The sequence below is a fragment of the Orcinus orca genome, chromosome 20, assembly GCF_937001465.1.
Source record: "Orcinus orca chromosome 20, mOrcOrc1.1, whole genome shotgun sequence".
NCBI classification, from domain to species: Eukaryota; Metazoa; Chordata; class Mammalia; order Artiodactyla; family Delphinidae; genus Orcinus; species Orcinus orca.
Window position 1 is genome coordinate 1753895 of NC_064578.1, and position 15465 is coordinate 1769359.

At 63.0% G+C, this 15465-nt stretch overlaps 1 protein-coding gene across 2 annotated transcripts in view; it reads left to right on the forward strand.

Annotated features, from left to right (window-relative positions):
* SLC7A5 (solute carrier family 7 member 5) overlaps positions 1 to 15224 on the forward strand; it is a 32926-nt gene extending 17702 nt beyond the window's left edge. For both annotated transcript variants that reach the window (XM_004280070.4, XM_033406293.2), the window contains 8 exons: positions 6450 to 6555; positions 7015 to 7059; positions 7448 to 7571; positions 7986 to 8089; positions 8501 to 8597; positions 9199 to 9348; positions 10935 to 11112; positions 12189 to 15224. In XM_004280070.4, the coding sequence (XP_004280118.1) occupies positions 6450 to 6555; positions 7015 to 7059; positions 7448 to 7571; positions 7986 to 8089; positions 8501 to 8597; positions 9199 to 9348; positions 10935 to 11112; positions 12189 to 12244 (860 nt within the window). In that variant the 3' untranslated portion in view covers positions 12245 to 15224. The remainder of the gene's footprint in view (positions 1 to 6449; positions 6556 to 7014; positions 7060 to 7447; positions 7572 to 7985; positions 8090 to 8500; positions 8598 to 9198; positions 9349 to 10934; positions 11113 to 12188) is intronic.
* The last annotated feature ends 241 nt before the right edge of the window (positions 15225 to 15465 follow it).

Consider the following 15465-nt stretch of genomic DNA (forward strand, 5'->3'; position numbering starts at 1 on the left):
TGGCTGGGGTTCAGTTCTCCCCACGGTCACCTGTGCCCCAGGAGACAGGGGCGGGGCCAAGGGAGGGCGGGCCAGTCTGCTCCTCACCCAGTGCCCAGAGCAGCAGGTCGCGCGGCAGACATGGGCACCCCTCGGCCACCGCGGGAGGGCTTGGATGCGGGTGTCTCTTTCCTCTGGGTGCTCTTTTTTTTTTTTTTTTTTTCGCGGTACACGGGCCTCTCACTGTTGCGGCCTCTCCCGTTGCGGAGCACAGGCTTTGGACGCACAGGCTCAGCGGCCATGGCTCACGGGCCCAGCCGCTCCGCGGCATGTGGGATCTTCCCGGACCGGGGAACCCACGTCCCCTGCATCGGCAGGCGGACTGTCACCCGCTGCGCTGCCAGGGAAGCCCTCCGGGTGCTCTGATTGTTTTTAGTGGAGACCTTTCCGTCGGCCTGCGTGGCTCTGTGCAGATTCCGAGTCCAGAGTCATCACAGGTGGGAAGTCACATGCTTTGCTTGTGCTGCCCTCGGGGATGAGACCAAAGGCCTGGAAGTTGGCTCTCTCCCTGCTGACCTTGCTCACCCGTGCCCTGGGTGGTCAGCTGCTCGGACGGGGCCGCAGCAGGACGGGGGCGGCAGCCACACAGCCCTGTGCTGGGCACACTTTGTGCCCAGGGGTCTCTGCAGCCTGTGCAGTGCAGAGAGGGTCCTTTGAGGCTTGAAGCTGATCTTGAGGCCCCGGGGCAGCTCCTCCAGGAGTTTAAAAGACGGACGACACCGGAGACAGACGCTGGTCACGGTGAATGGGCACCATCACCACCACCCCCGAGGCAGAGCGGAGAATAGGCACCAGACACTGTGCGCTCAGCCCGGGGTGTGGAGATGGGAAAGAGGGACCCGCAGCAAGCCAGCTGTGGGATGCAGCCTCCCAAGGGTGCCTGGTCTCTGGGTGGAGCAGGAGACCCGCTAAGGGCAGGGGTCCTACAGAGCTGACTCTCAGATGGGGCTCAGTCCCACGGCCAAGCACCTGCTCGCTTGGCCCGTGATGGTGAGGCGGGATCCAAGGCCACGGCTGTGGCATGTCCTGACCATGCCTGTGAAGGCACAGTGGAAACAGGGAGTGTTGTGGGGCAGCCGCAGCACAGGACACAGACCAGGGCCTTAAAACGACAGCAGTTACCCCCTCACAGTCTTGGGGCTGGCAGTCCAAAACCAGGCCGCGCTCCCTCTGGAACCTGGAGGGAGGAGCGTCCTTGCCTCTTCCAGCTCCAGTGGTTCCCGGGCTCGTGGCTGCATCACTCTGCCTCTGTCCTCACGTGGCCCCCGTGTTTCTGTGTCTTATAAGGACGCTCTCGGGGAATTAGGGCCCACCCTCGTCCGCGGTCTCAACCTTGAGATCCTTGCGTTGATTACATCTGCAAAGATCCTTTTCGAGCAGGTCACCTTCTGAGGTTCCAGGGGGACATGAACTTTGGGGGTACCCTGTGCAGTGCGCTCCACCACATACACAACCATTATGTGGAACCCCAGAGGGTTCAGGGGGGACCAGGTGGAAGGTTCCTGCACAGTGGACACCCGCCCACCCTGGTTCGGGGAATGACGTTCTCACAGTCAGCGTCAGCGTCCTAGGAGGAGTGCCCGTGGGCAGAGACAGGAGGGAGAGCACCGGGCAGGGCGCGACCTGGTCACCCTGAGGCTCTGGCATTTTTCCAGCTTGCCCCCAGCTGCCATCTCCAGGCTGGGCATTGAGAGACTGTGGGTTCCCATGCCCGGGCCCAGGCCAAGCCTTGGTGAGTGTGACGTAAGCCCGGCAGGACCTTGGGGGGACGCAGATGCCATGAGGAGCCCTTGTCCTCTGATTCAGAGGGGCTGGCACACCCCCCGGGGCTCCTGGTCCCGTCCCCACGCGCACAGCTCCTGAGAGTGGGGTGCCCTGCGCCCCCGGGTCGAGGGTTGCCATGGCTCTGCCTGCATGACGCAGGGGGCTGGGCTGCTTTCCCTGAAATTGGCTCCCGGGGCCTTGTGAACACCCGCACCCCAGCCACCCTGGTTCCCGAGGCTGCCAGGGAAGCCAGGATGCGGCTCTGCGCTAGCTTCCACCTTCCCGCGGCCCTCCGAGATGGGCAGACCCTATGAAGCGGCCTCAGGGCCTGCCCGCACCGCGGGTGAGCCTGGGGGCGGGACCCACCCCAGGTGGCATCACCTTCTGGGTGAGCAAGTTAGAGGCGGCTTTGAGGCCTGCCGGGAAGCCCCAGAGACGGGGTGGCCCAGGGGACCCACACCCCCAGCCCCTGCGGGAGGGCCTGCGCTCCCCCATCTGTCCATCGTGATGACTTTTCTGCCTGCCTGCCTTCTGTGGGCCCCATGAGGACGGAGCTGGAGTGGGGAGCTCGGCGGTCATGGGCGGGGGTAGGATGTTAACGAGGTCATCCATCCCGTGTCTGGCTGGCATGTGGACCTCTGTGTTTTTAACAAGGATGGCATCCCGGTTTGGGGTCCGGGGCGGGGGACGGCCGAGCACATGAGCCGTGCACCTGCCAGCACCGTCTATAGCGGGATCCCGCCCGGCACTGTCTGCTGTGTTGGCCGTGTCGTCTGCCGGGTATTCGCATCACCCAGACTCCACCCACTGGATGACGCCCCCAGCCGTGACAATCCCAAGTGTCTCCCATCACCGTGTCCCCTGGTTGCTGGGGCCGGTGGGTGGCTGAGACCGCCGTGCGGGGTCTGGGAGCTGCCCTGATCTGCCCTCCCAGGGGGTTTTCTTGTGTGTCCCCTGCGGTGGCCGCCAGGCACCGAGTGGCTGCGGACACACATCATTCCGTGGGGTGTGGCTGCCTCCCTTGCTTCTTCTACTGCTCTGGAGACTATCAGGCAGGTGCCGCGCACGCCCCCCAGCTCTCCAGACCTCTGCAAGCCCCCCTGCTGTGAGGGCTCCAGCCCCAACAGGATGCCCGGGCGGCACGGGCAGGCGGAGCCACTGTCCCTGGGCGGGCGCCCCCGAGCCGTGCCTGTCCTGGGGGTCCCGGGGCCAAGTGCCTTGCAGAGCCAGCAGGCCCGGCGCCCATTCCAAGGCGCCCGTGGAGAGGAGGGCAGAGCTCGGCCAGTGTTTGGTCGGGTGCCCAGCCCGGCTGCGGGTCTGATCCAGGCGGCCCTCCAGCTCAGACGGAGGCTGGACAGACCCAGGAGTTCTGCCGAGGGGGCCCACGTGTGCACCCAATCGGGCGCTGGCTGTCGGCAGGAGGGAGGTGACAGGGAGGGGGCAGCACAGAGGGACTTGCAGTGGCAGATGGGAGCCCAAAGCAGCCACATTCCTGGCGGAGCTCCCCCTCAACCCCCTGCCCCCTGCACCACCGTGCCAGGAGAGAAGCAGGGGGTGTGCTGGCCTCTGTGCACCTGGATGCCCACTTTCCTCCAGGGCATTCGGGTGCTTTGTAGACAGGGAATGAGGCCCCGGATAACCAAGAGAGCTCCCAGCAGGACGGCCCGGCCACACCTGTCCTACCGAGGCCCCCAGTGGAGCCTGTGAGAGTCTTCAGTCTGCGTTTGGGCCAGAGCAGCTAGTATTTTCTTGGGGTTCCAGAGGCTGCAAAGTCGCTCTAAATCCAGGAAATAACCGTTCTGCAGCAGGAATTCCATCCACCGTCTCAGGGCGATAACGCGTTTACGTCAGGACTCCAAGCCGTTAGCACAGCGCCCCTTGATGAAAACAGAGGCTTCCCAGGCCTCGGGGCTGAAAACGGTGGTTCTGTAACCCCAGCCTGTATTTCAAGCCTTGAATTTATTCTCAGCAAGGGCACAGGCCGTCCTCCTGCATAGCCGTGTCTCTAGCCCACACGTGCACGTGCGTGTATCCGTGGTGCACGCACATGCACACACGTGTGCACAGTGTCACTAATTCAGGATCGTGCTCGAGGTGGGAGCAGGTTTTTTTTATAAATTTATTTATTTATTCATCTTTGGCTGCATTGGGTCCTAGTTGTTGCACGCGGGCTTTCTTTTAGCTGTGGCAAGCGGGGGGCTACTCTTTGTTGAGGTGCACAGGTTTCTCATCGCGGTGGCTTCTCTTGTTGTGGAGCATGGGCTCTAGGCGTGCAGGCTTCAGTAGTTGTGGCGCACGGGCTTAGTTGCTCCGCGGCTTCTGGGATCTTCCCGAACCAGGGCTCGAACCCGTGTCCCCTGCACTGGCAGGCGGATTCTTAACCACTGCACCACCAGGGAAGTCCTGGGAGCCAGTCTTAATGGCTGCACCAAGATCTATCTTCCAGCATGTGCGAAAAGCAGTTCCCCTTGAAGCACAAGCAGGAGATTGAAGTATGTCCTGATGGGGAAATGGTGCAGATTGAGGAGAAAATCTCAAGTGCCTTACTTGTAAGGAGCCCTTGCTATGAAAGGCCTTCAATGTTCCAGAAGTAGTTGCGAGACCCTGAGCGGCAAGCAGCACCCTGTAGGGGTGCAGGGTCTTCTGGAGACCTGAGGTCGCGGGAGCAGCTGCAGCGTCTGGGAGCGGCTGCCTGCTCAGGATGCCAGACCCAGGTCCGTGGGCAGGTGGCCTGAGCCTCAGCTTCCCCAACTTGTGGGACAGATGCCCCTCCCCCTCCTCACAGATGGAAAGGAAGGCACATTCCAGAACATTCCATGGGGAGCAGCCAGGCCCTGGGTGCTGTGCTGGGGTGCCCTGTCCTGAGCCGGCTCTGTGCACTGCCCCTGCCCACCAGCCTGCTGACCCCCCTGTGACCAGGCGGTCTCAGGACCCGGGCCTGCAACACAGGTCACGTGTGGGTGGCGAGCTGGGTGAGCTGCCAGGCTCCCTGGAGCCTTTCCTCGTCACGAGACCGCAGCCTCATCTGGGGAGCGGAAGGGACCTCCTGCGTCCTGAGTCCTTCTCCCAGCTCACGCCTGAGCACACCTGCAGGGCAGAGTCCAGGCATCCAGGGCATCTGGACCCAGAAAGGAACTTGGGGTCCCTCCCCTCCCCCCGCGGCGTTTGCCAGAGGAAATCGGTGCTGCCTTGAAGTGCAGGCTTTGACTGGGTAGAATGACGGCGTTTTATGGGAGCCTCCCTGCCACGGGTCCGCTTTTCCACCTCCTCATACCGTCACCGTGTTGTGTTCCTGGGGTGACCAAGGCCATCGCCCTTGTGGAAGGCATGGCGTCCTCCATCCCCCCATCCCCCCGTCCCCCGAGGGACCTGCAGATCCTCCAGCCACGGGCGGCAGTGACCCATGTAGCAGCCCCAGGGTCACGTCTCAGCCTGGTCCCTCGGGTCCTGGACCATGTGCTTCTCAGCAGCACGGGGCACAGACCCTCATATCCAGAGCCATGGGGCCTGTGTCACGGCCGCACCCAGAGCCGGGGAGCCAGGAACGAAAACCCCGTGGAGTCTGGCCGAGCCCCTGCCCGTGTCTGTCGGCACCTGGCTGGCAGGCTGGTCCCTCCTTATGGAGCGAGTCTTTCTGGGCCTGGGTGTTATGGGGCCATTTCACAGATGGTGTAACAGCCTCAGAAAGGGCCAGACACTGTTCTAGTAGCCAGGGACCCTTCTAAGGCCCCCACGTTTAACGTCTACCATACTGGGTTGAGTGGTGGCCCCCAAAACATGTCCAACGGAATCGGTGGATGTGGCCTTATTCAGGAAAAGGGTCTCTATAGGTGTAATTAAGGAAAGGATGGAGCTGAGATCGTCCTGGGTTAGGGGGGCCCTAAGTCCAATGACAGGTGTCCTTTCGGGTCACCAGAGGAGCCACAGCAGAGGTGCCGGTGAAGGCAGGGGCAGAGGTTGGAGCGATACGGCCAAAGGCCCAGGACGCCTGGGGCCATTCAGGGTGGAAAAGGTCAGCAGAGAAGCCGACCCCCTGTGTCCAAGAGCCCAGTACGTCCATCTGGGTTAGGGAACAGAGCTGAGCCCACCGTCCCTCACCAGCTGCAGCCCCTCGGGTACAGCCACGTCCCAGGGCGGGTCCAGGTCGTCTTCGGGAGCTCGTGTGCCCAGACGAGAAGCCTGGCTTACGCTTAGCAGCTCTGGGCTCCCAACACTGAGGGGGAGAGTGGAGACGCAGCCCAGGTGCCCTGACTGGGCCGCATCTTGAGATCTGCAGGGAGCGTCCTCTGAGGCGCCCAGCGCCCTGCAGCCCAGGCAAGGCAGACCCACCCCGGTGCCCGCCCGTCCCAGGCATCCTGTCCCACAGGCACAGATGGGCGCTGGGTGTCCGCCCGGCCGGGGGTCTGCAGAGCTGCCCTCCCCATCTCGAGTGGGCGGGGACAGGGGCCTCAGACCTAGCAGAACCGCGCTCACCCTGCCCGCCTGCCCCGGCCCCTGGGAGTCTGGGGGCTCACAGGTGCATTTAATCTGTTGCATTTTTGTCTATTACTGTATTTTGATCCAGGAACATTTCGGAACTTGTGGCTTGGCCTCGGTGCCACGATTTCTAACCCAGAATCCCTATCTGTCTGTTTGGCCCCTGCCAGGTAACATGTCCAATCTGGACCCCAAGTCCTCGTTTGAAGGCACCAAAGTGGACGTGGGGAACATCGTGCTGGCGCTGTACAGCGGCCTCTTTGCCTACGGGGGATGGTAGGTTCTGGAACATCCAGGCCCTGGGGCACACGTGCCAGACCCCAGAGTGTCCAGAAATCCACACCTCTCGGCCATCCACGGGCAGTTCTACGGGGCAGGGGCAGGAAACCCCATGCTTCCCGAGGAAGCACAGAGGGGCCCTCATAGCAGTGCTGTTCTCGGCTCGTGTCCTGCCCCCGAGAACGGGGCCCCGAGATAAACCTCTGCTGACACCTCAGGGACGGTGCTGCTTCCCAGGGGGGATGGCGCTGGGGAGGGGCAGGACCATCGCCATCTCAGGAGGCGCCCGCATGGCCCCAGCTGCTCACCAGGAGGGAGGGAGCGTCCCTGGGGGTGTGGGCGTCCCCTCTCCACCGGCCCAGGGCAGCCAGGTCGGACTCCCCGTGGAACCTGCATTCTTTCTTCCCGATGGCTGAGGGAGGAACGTATAATAAAAGTCTGCTCTCTAAATTCTAGGAATTACTTGAATTTTGTCACAGAGGAGATGATTAATCCCTACAGGTATGTATGCGAACAGACGCGTGTTTTTATCATTTTCATCTGAGAGAAGGAAGAAGCCTGGTTCTGTCCAAGAGCCCATCCTTGGGCTCAGCCCAGCCCCCGACAAAAGCAGTGCATGGCCTTCCGGGAGGGCCCCTGGGGTCAGGATCATGGGGGCCGTGTGATCTAGAAGAAGGTTTGTCCTCAGAATGGGCAGGAAGCCCATTTCACAGATGGGGGCGTGGAGGCCGGCAGGGTTGAGTCGCTGGCCCAGGTTTGCACAGCTGCCCTGCCCCAAGCGCCACCTTCCAGCCACTTGCTGGTCACGTGCCGCTTCCCCTGCAGCGAGGGACGGGCCCGGCCCCGTCGTGGGCTTCATTTTGGTGATGTGCCCGCCCGGTCCTTGCAGAAACCTGCCCCTGGCCATCATCATCTCCCTCCCCATCGTCACCCTGGTGTACGTGCTGACGAACCTGGCCTACTTCACCACGCTGTCCCCTGAGCAGATGCTCACGTCGGAGGCTGTGGCCGTGGTAAGATGCCACCTGCCGCTAAGAGCCGGCCGCGGCCCTCCGAGCCCACGATGAGAAGCAGGCCGGGCCCCTCGTCTGCAAAGTGTGCTCCTACTCAGAGGGGTTGAGCTGGTGCTTTACCAAGCCTGCCAGCGGGTGCAGGGCGCTGGCTGTACGTGGGGACCCCAGGGAGCTTCAGCAGCGCTGGTGCCCAGACCACCCTGGACAGTTTTAAGTTGGCACGTCTGTGGTGGTTCCAGTGATGGTCGCTCTTAGAGCCTCCAGCCCCACCTCAGAGGCCTGTCCCACCTTCCGAATGAATACTGAGCCCTCAGCCAGCCAGCCCAGGGGTGGGGGGCGGTGAGGCGCCTGCGGACGGCCAGGTGGGGCAGTCGGGGCGTCGCGGGGCAGGGCTCACGCTCAGCGTCCGTCTAGGACTTTGGGAACTACCACCTGGGCGTCATGTCCTGGATCATCCCCGTCTTCGTGGGTCTGTCCTGCTTTGGCTCCGTCAACGGGTCCCTCTTCACGTCTTCCAGGTGAGCCCCGCCAGGGCCGCCGCCCTTGGTCACGCAGGCTCTGGCGGCAGAGCGGTGGAGCGGGCGGGGCTGCGCGTGGGGAGCTGCTATGTGTGGCTATCTCGCGTGCTCTCAGAGAGCTCTGTTTTTTGTTACTTTGAGTAATAACATAGCTGTCAAAACATTCAAGTGACACAGAAATAACGCACGTTCCTGCCCAGAGGTGACACAACTGCTGTGTCCGTCCAGGCTCTCTCGTGGGTTCACGTGAACCCTGCGGGGGGCTGGAGGTGACAGGGCCCCTTGCCAGCTGGCTCCGTGGGGGACACCAAGGCCCACGGCAGGGAGCCCGGTCCTCAGCACAGGCCCCCTCCGCTCCCCACCTGCCTGGGTCCCTCGGCCGAGGCCGACCGCTTTCCCCTCTGTCCTCAGGCTGTTCTTCGTGGGAGCCAGGGAGGGCCACCTGCCCTCCGTCCTCTCCATGATCCACCCGCAGCTGCTGACGCCCGTGCCCTCGCTCGTGTTCACGGTGAGTCCCCGCCCTCCATGGGGCGGGGGTCACTGGCGGGGCGAGGTGGAGGGTGGGTGTGTCCCTCGGGGATTGTTGGGGGCTCTGCAGAGGGAGTCTGGGGAGCGGCCACGCCGTCCCGGCTCCGCCTAGTGTCACCGGGCTGCGGGCCGGAGGCCAAGGTGGAGGTGAGACGGGCTGTAGCGCGAAGTGTGTCTCCACGTCAGGCTCTTCGCCACACGCTCCCCTGAACTCCACAGGGCGCTGGATGGCTTTTTGTTTCTCATTCCAAAATTAATACATGGTGGTTATTAAAAAAGAGAGAGAGAGAAACAAGAAGCAGAAACAACCTGGAGGCGTGTGAAGCCAAACCCCCCCCGCGGGGCAGCGCGTGGCCTGTGACCCCTCCTTGAAATCCAGGCGCCTCGGCCCCTTCCCCATCAGCGCTTGAAATCCAGGCGCCTCGGCCCCTTCCCCGTCAGCGCTTTCCTCTGCCGTGAGGGCCTGCGTGTCCCACAGACCACATCTTCCTTTAAGACGGGAGTGGGTGCGTGTGGTCAGCCCGCCCGCCAGATGTGTCCCGGCGGCGGCGGCGGCTCACGGCCCATCCCCGTGCTTGCAGTGCGTCATGACCCTGCTGTACGCCTTCTCCAAAGACATCTTCTCCGTCATCAACTTCTTCAGCTTCTTCAACTGGCTCTGTGTGGCCCTGGCCATCATCGGGATGATCTGGCTCCGCTACCAGAAGCCAGATCTGGAGCGGCCCATCAAGGTGAGGGTCCACGTGGTCCCCACGTGTGCCCGGGCAGCCAGCGTCGCTCTGCGGGCCTCCGTCCCCTCTGCACACCGGAGCTCAGGGCACCCTTCTCCAAGGGCCCTGGTGAGAAGCCTTGAGTTCTACTGATGACTCTTTGATTCTAGGTGCTGGGGTTCGTCAAAGGACACGATAGTCACGCCCCACCCCCAGCACCTAATCCTCCTAGAGCTTATCTTCTAGCGAAAGGACAGGAGCAGGAGTAAGCAGCTTGCGGCCCCGGGCGGCCGGGGTGGCCGTGAGCAGACTGCACGTGGGCGGAGGGGACGGGCCCCACCTTGTCTGGGGAGGGGCGCGTCCTCTGACTTTGCCCCTGAGTGAATGGAGGCTTTTCGGGACCAGGCTGCCCGCCGTGCCCCCAGCCTGAGGTCGGCTCTCTGTGTCCTCATAAACTCAGTACTGGGCACAGCTGCCCAAGGGCGACCTTGTTTCTCCAAAAAGGGGGTCACACCCCTGCTGGGGAGGCCTGGTGAGCACGTCAGCTATGCCCCCGACAGTCATGGCGGAGTGAGAGGGCAGAGCCCGTGGCGTGGCGGCTGCCGACCGGCAGCTCCTGCCCTTCCTCCGGTCCTGGTGGCGTGTGGCCAGCAGCTGGCGCCTGTCCAAGGGCCCCTCGCCCACCGAGCAGTCCTGCAATGCCAGCCAGGACCAGACTTCCTGTCTTGGACAGGTTCCGCCAGGGGACCCGGCGACCTCAGTGCCCTGGACCACCTTGCTCCCTGCTTGTGGGGAGCAGGCCTGTCCTTGTGGAGCTGGGGGTGGAGCAGGCATGAGGGCCGACCTGATGGGACCCTCGCTCACCCCAGGGTCTCTTGCCAAGGTGTAGACAGAGGGCGGGTTCCGGGTGTGGACAGGCCGCCTGGCAGGAGGCACGGTGGGTGCAGACAGGGGACGAGTGTCCCTGGGGCCCTGGCTGTGCTGTGGGTGCCTCTGTGGCTCCTCTTCCGGGCCCTGTGTGGGCGGGGCTGTCTGCCAGGCAGCCACGCAGCCTGTGGTCCAGTCCATCCGCAAGGACTCTCTGAGAAGGTGGGCGCCCCTTGCCTATTAGCGGGTGGCCACGGCCTTCCCAGAGGCATTGCCCCAATACCATGGGACAGTGGTGAGGGGCGGGGCCGGGGTCCCGCCCTGCGATGTGGGAACCAGGGGGGCCCACCTTCCCCCACCTGGGAAGCCTGGTTGGTCCAGCTCACCCGCCAGCACCAGCTGGGCTTTAGGTAATTACTGCCCAGCGCTGGGTGCTGAGGTGGGTACACGGAGAACAAGGTTCTCAAGAGGCCAGCACGACCCAGGGGAACCTCAGGCCCTAGTAAACCCTAGAGACGCTGCACGGCGAGTGTGGCAGCCCGGGAGGTCGGGCCCTTTTGGATCTGGAAGGATCAGCTGGGCGCAGGGCTGTCCGGGGGGGGGGGTCCGTGGGAGGGGCTGGGTGGGCCCAAGGGCGAGGCCGGCTCTGGCGGGGGCACAGGGAGGGCGCCGTGCTCCCGGGGCTGGGCAGGACGGGCGGGGAGGCCCCGCTCCCCGTGTCAGCTGCGTCCCCTCCGCAGGTCCACCTGGCTCTCCCGGCGTCCTTCATCCTGGCCTGCTTGTTCCTGATCGCCGTCTCCTTCTGGAAGACGCCCGTGGAGTGCGGCATCGGCTTCGCCATCATCCTCAGCGGCCTGCCCATCTACTTCCTCGGGGTCTGGTGGAAAAACAAGCCCAAGTGGCTGCTGCAGAGCATCTGTGAGTACCTCCCCCCCGGCCGGGCCTCCTCCACCCGCCCTGGGGTCTGCCCCGCCCGCCTGGCCGGGAGTGACGCGGCAGGCAGTGCCCACGGCCGGGGGTCCGCGGGGGGTCGGGGTCGGGACGCGTGAGGCCCTGGCCGAGCAGACCGAGCTGGGCGTGTCTGGTGGCGACCTGGCCTACGTGTTTCAGGGTAAGGCGCTCAGCTGCGCACCAGCTAATCTCAGAACAAGGGATTCCAGAAAACCAGGCCGCTCTTGCCAAGTAACGAAATCCCCCGTCTGCCGCCAGCTTAAACCCAGCCGGCTGAGGAGGAGAAAACAGGGTCTGCACTGTGGCCACAGGGCTCATTTACAAGCCTGGTTCAGGACCCTGTGCCGAGACCACTGTTAGTGTGACCGGCTCCTGCGTGGGCTTCAAAATCCCCAGGGTAGCTGTCCCAGAATTCTCATGGGCACCTGCCCGGGGCCCAGGACGCTGCCCATCATGTTGCTGGAGCTTTGCCTCCAGCTGGGCTGTAGTCCCTGTTGAAGAGCTGTCAGGACACACCAAGGGCCTAGAGCAGGGCCCCTCCGTTCTGAAATCTCCCCCGAGTGATGCTCGTGGAGGCTCTGTGGGTGATGGGTTCACCTGGGCGCCAGCACACCCGCCTGTTCCAGCCCCTCTGAGGACCGCGGTGGGCGTGCTGGCTGCCGGTCCTGGAGGTCTGCCAGGCGGTGGCCCAGGTGTGGTGTCACAGGCCTCCAGCAGGGGGGCCACCCCCTAGTTACGTCTCTCGATGGTCCTGGGGTCTGAACCGGGATGAGGGGTGGAGCCGGCACCCGCCTGTTGCCGGGATCCTTGGCCACACCTCCCCGAGTAACGTAACCCTCAGGAGGCCTGCAGGCCCGATGTGCGCACGTGCGCACACACACACGCAAATTGGGAGGTTCCACATAAATTTCTGGCTTTCTGGCTTCTCCTGCAACCTCAGGACGCATCAGGACGGGGCGGGGTGAGCCCACATCCCTCGCTGCCCTGACCCCCCAGGCCCGGGACCAGAGGGTCCCCAAGTAACTCCGCTCTTCTCCTGGCAGTTTCCACGACGGTCCTTTGCCAGAAGCTCATGCATGTGGTTCCCCAGGAGACGTAAGCGACAAGATCTGAGAAGCTGCCAGAAAGAAAACGCAGAGATTGTTTTAAACCACCCACCCCTTAGAAAGCGACTCCGGTTCCATCATCCAGGCAGCTCAGCTGGGGGCCCCCACCGTCCCTCCCCCGGGGTGGCGGCCAGGCCACTGTGAACCCTGGTACGAATTTAGTCCCGGAAGACGGATGTCCGTGGATACCTCTCGAGCGTGGAGGCGGGAATGTTGGACCGAGGAGGCCGCGGGGCTTCCTGCCGAATCAGGCCTTCTCCCTTCTCACCTTTGTGTATTTGTACTTTTTTTTAACTTTATTTTATTGTTTTTCGCCGCACTGTGCGGCACGTAGGATCTTAGTTCCCCGAGCAGGGATCGAACCTGTGCCCCCTCCATTGGGAGCACCGAGTCTTAACCACTGGACCGCCAGGGAAGTCCCTTTATTATTTTTGTTTTAACTTAATCTTAGGTCGCGTCGACGCCACCAAGATGATTATTTTTTAAAGAAACGTGTGTTGGCGGGGGGCGGGCATCTTTTCTCCCCTAATGCCACCCGTAGCACGATGTGCCTCAGAGGGACCAGACCCTGTCGCCAGATTCCGGCACGTCTCGAGAACGGAGGGGTTCTGAGAACCCCTGGCAGTGTTCCGGGCTCGGCCTCACCCTCTGGACGGGGGCCTGGACACATGCGCTTGGGCTTTGCTGTTTCTGTTACCGTAGATGTAGTGACTTGCGTGAAACTAACCCACGTGCTCGTGTCTCGTTGCCTTAAAGACCTGCGCTAGCTCCCTTCCCCACCCCAGAAAAGAAAGAACATCTGAATGAAAGGCTTGTAGAAGGAAAGGCCTTGGGCTGATTGACAGTGGTGCCCTGGTGCCTGCCGCGGGCAGGGGGATCCGAGCGGAAGTCAGGGGCAGCTGGGAGACCCCGGACCTCCCACCGGGACGTGCAGATCGGGGCCAGCTTGGGGGCTAGACCCTGTCACTCAGGACACCTTTGGGCTCCTGACTGTACAGTCTCTCCCTGGACACCAGCCTGAGCAAAGGCCAGAAGCTTCCAGCAGCTCCTGTGGTGGGCGAGTGGGCAGTGCTGTTGCAGGTCAGTTCTGCATCGGTTTTGGAGCCAAGCTCTAGTCCTTTGAAAGCTTCACCCTTGAAATCTGGAAGCAGACGCCGTGACCCCTCGTGGGCTTCTCCTCTGTGTTCCCGCAAGGCAGCTCTCCCGGGCCTCGAGGGCTGGACGCAGCCCTGCCAGCTATCGGGGGCTGGCTCTCAGCTCCTGGCCAAGGCGCTGCTGTCCCCGCCCCCGTCACCTGTCCCAGACTCGGGGAGCTCGAGTCCAGGCCTCGGCACTCTGCACCTGCTCTGAAGGCCACCTGACTCGGGGTCTGGCTCCCGCTGAGACCAGCATGGTACACCCGCCCTCCCCTCCGGAGAGCCTGTGCTCGCAGGCTTTCGTGTTTGTGGTTCCCATAGCATTTTCCCCAGGGGAGGCAGCCGAGGCCCAGAAGCTCCTCTGGCCTGGCCACCGGCTGGCTTTCCTGTGCTGTCACTGTCCACAGAGTCAGCTTGGGGAGCAGCGTCACCAAAGGTCAGATTGGCTCCCTCCAGGCCCCTCTTAGGCGCTGGCGGCTCTGCCTTGGTCTCTGACCCCTGACCTTCCCACCAGGGGAAGGATGAGACTAGCCCTTGGGCATCGAGCCTCACTGCTCAGCTGTAGCCATTTCCCCGGGGCCATGTGAGCTCTGAGTGGCCAGTCCATCCACTGCCACCCACCTGGGCTCTGGGGCCCCGCATGGTCCGATGGGCCCAGAGAGACCTGACAAGCAGCTTGCTGCGGGGGGCCAGGCTGGGCATTGAGGCTGAAACAGAGGTGGCCACGTGTCCACCCCTCCCTCTTTGTGCTGGTCAGGAGACCCCTGCCCGCCTGTAGCTCCTGACGTGTGAGGAGGACTGACGTCCACGGAAGTCTCCTCACCAACTCAGTTGTCCCGGGGCTGTAAGCCACGCATCTAGGGGCTCAGCTCAGCGTCTGAAGGCAGAATGTCATCCAGGAGGTCAGAGATCTGGTTTTAGACTTTCTGTATTGGGGCCTCAGTTTTCTCACCTGTAAATGGGGCCCGCAGCTGCTGTACTACCTGCCTGGTGGGATTGTGCCCCTTCAGGAGGAGACTGGCCATCGTAGCCACCACAGCCCCTCTCACAGGTGGCGGGCAGGGTGCTGCCTGGGGTGCACTGCCCACTGCCTTTCCGTGGGGGTCCAGCAACCGCTGAGCAGATTTTGGCCTCTTTGCCTCCAGGGTGTCGGGGCGACACTTAGGACGCATCGTGGTCAGACCACTGGCTCTGGACGTGACCTGGCAGAGTGCAGGGAGCCAGGTGTCCCTGTCCAGACTGCAGTGGCCTTCCCACCACGTGCATCTTGGGGAAGTGGGGTGGCGCCAGCCCTGCAGGAGTGACGGGGCCCCTTTGTGCACTGAAAGGTCAGAGGTAGTTCTGAAGCGTGGCTGTCCACAGCATGTGGGAAGGCAGGTGGTGGGCCCAGGCTGTGATTCTTGGGGCTGTGGGGTCCCGTGCAGCCCAGGGCCCCCGCCCCGCCCGGCCCTTAGAAGGCAGGCGTGTCTGTTCTGGAGCAGAGACCTCACTCCTAACCACACTACTGACAAGTGTCCTGAGCGTTCACCTTCGTGGGTTCCTTTTTTTTTTAAGCCACGTTTTGGCGTAGCAAGTGTGCAGCTGTTCTGCTTTGTTTCGTCCTCACGTCTCACTAGTGTGAGGGATGCTGTTGGCACCGTGTTTATTCATCGCGGGAGTGGCGCACAGCCCAGCTGCTCCACGGGTCCCAGCCACGCCAGCCGCCCACCACGATGTCGCGCGGTGACGTGTGTGACTTCACGCCTCTCTCTCCTGCCAACCGCTACCCTGTTACATGCTTGGCTGGTTCGGGATGGGCAGTTCTGTGTTTTGTGGGGGGTTGTTTGTTTCTAAAGAAGAATTATAAACACTGCTGATGGTTTTCTGTCTTGTATTCAGCGCCAGGTTCTGGCTGTAGGGAGGTTCCTGGAGGTGCCTCCCCGGGGTGGGGGTGGGGGTGGGGTTGATCATACGCCTCTTTGCCCGGTTCGTTCATTCATTCATTCATTTGCCAACAGCCTCCTCGAGGCCACAGGTGGGTGCTCGGGGCCAGGGAGGAGGCGAGGGGATGAGAGGGGGGAGTTTGGGTCCAGCTCTCC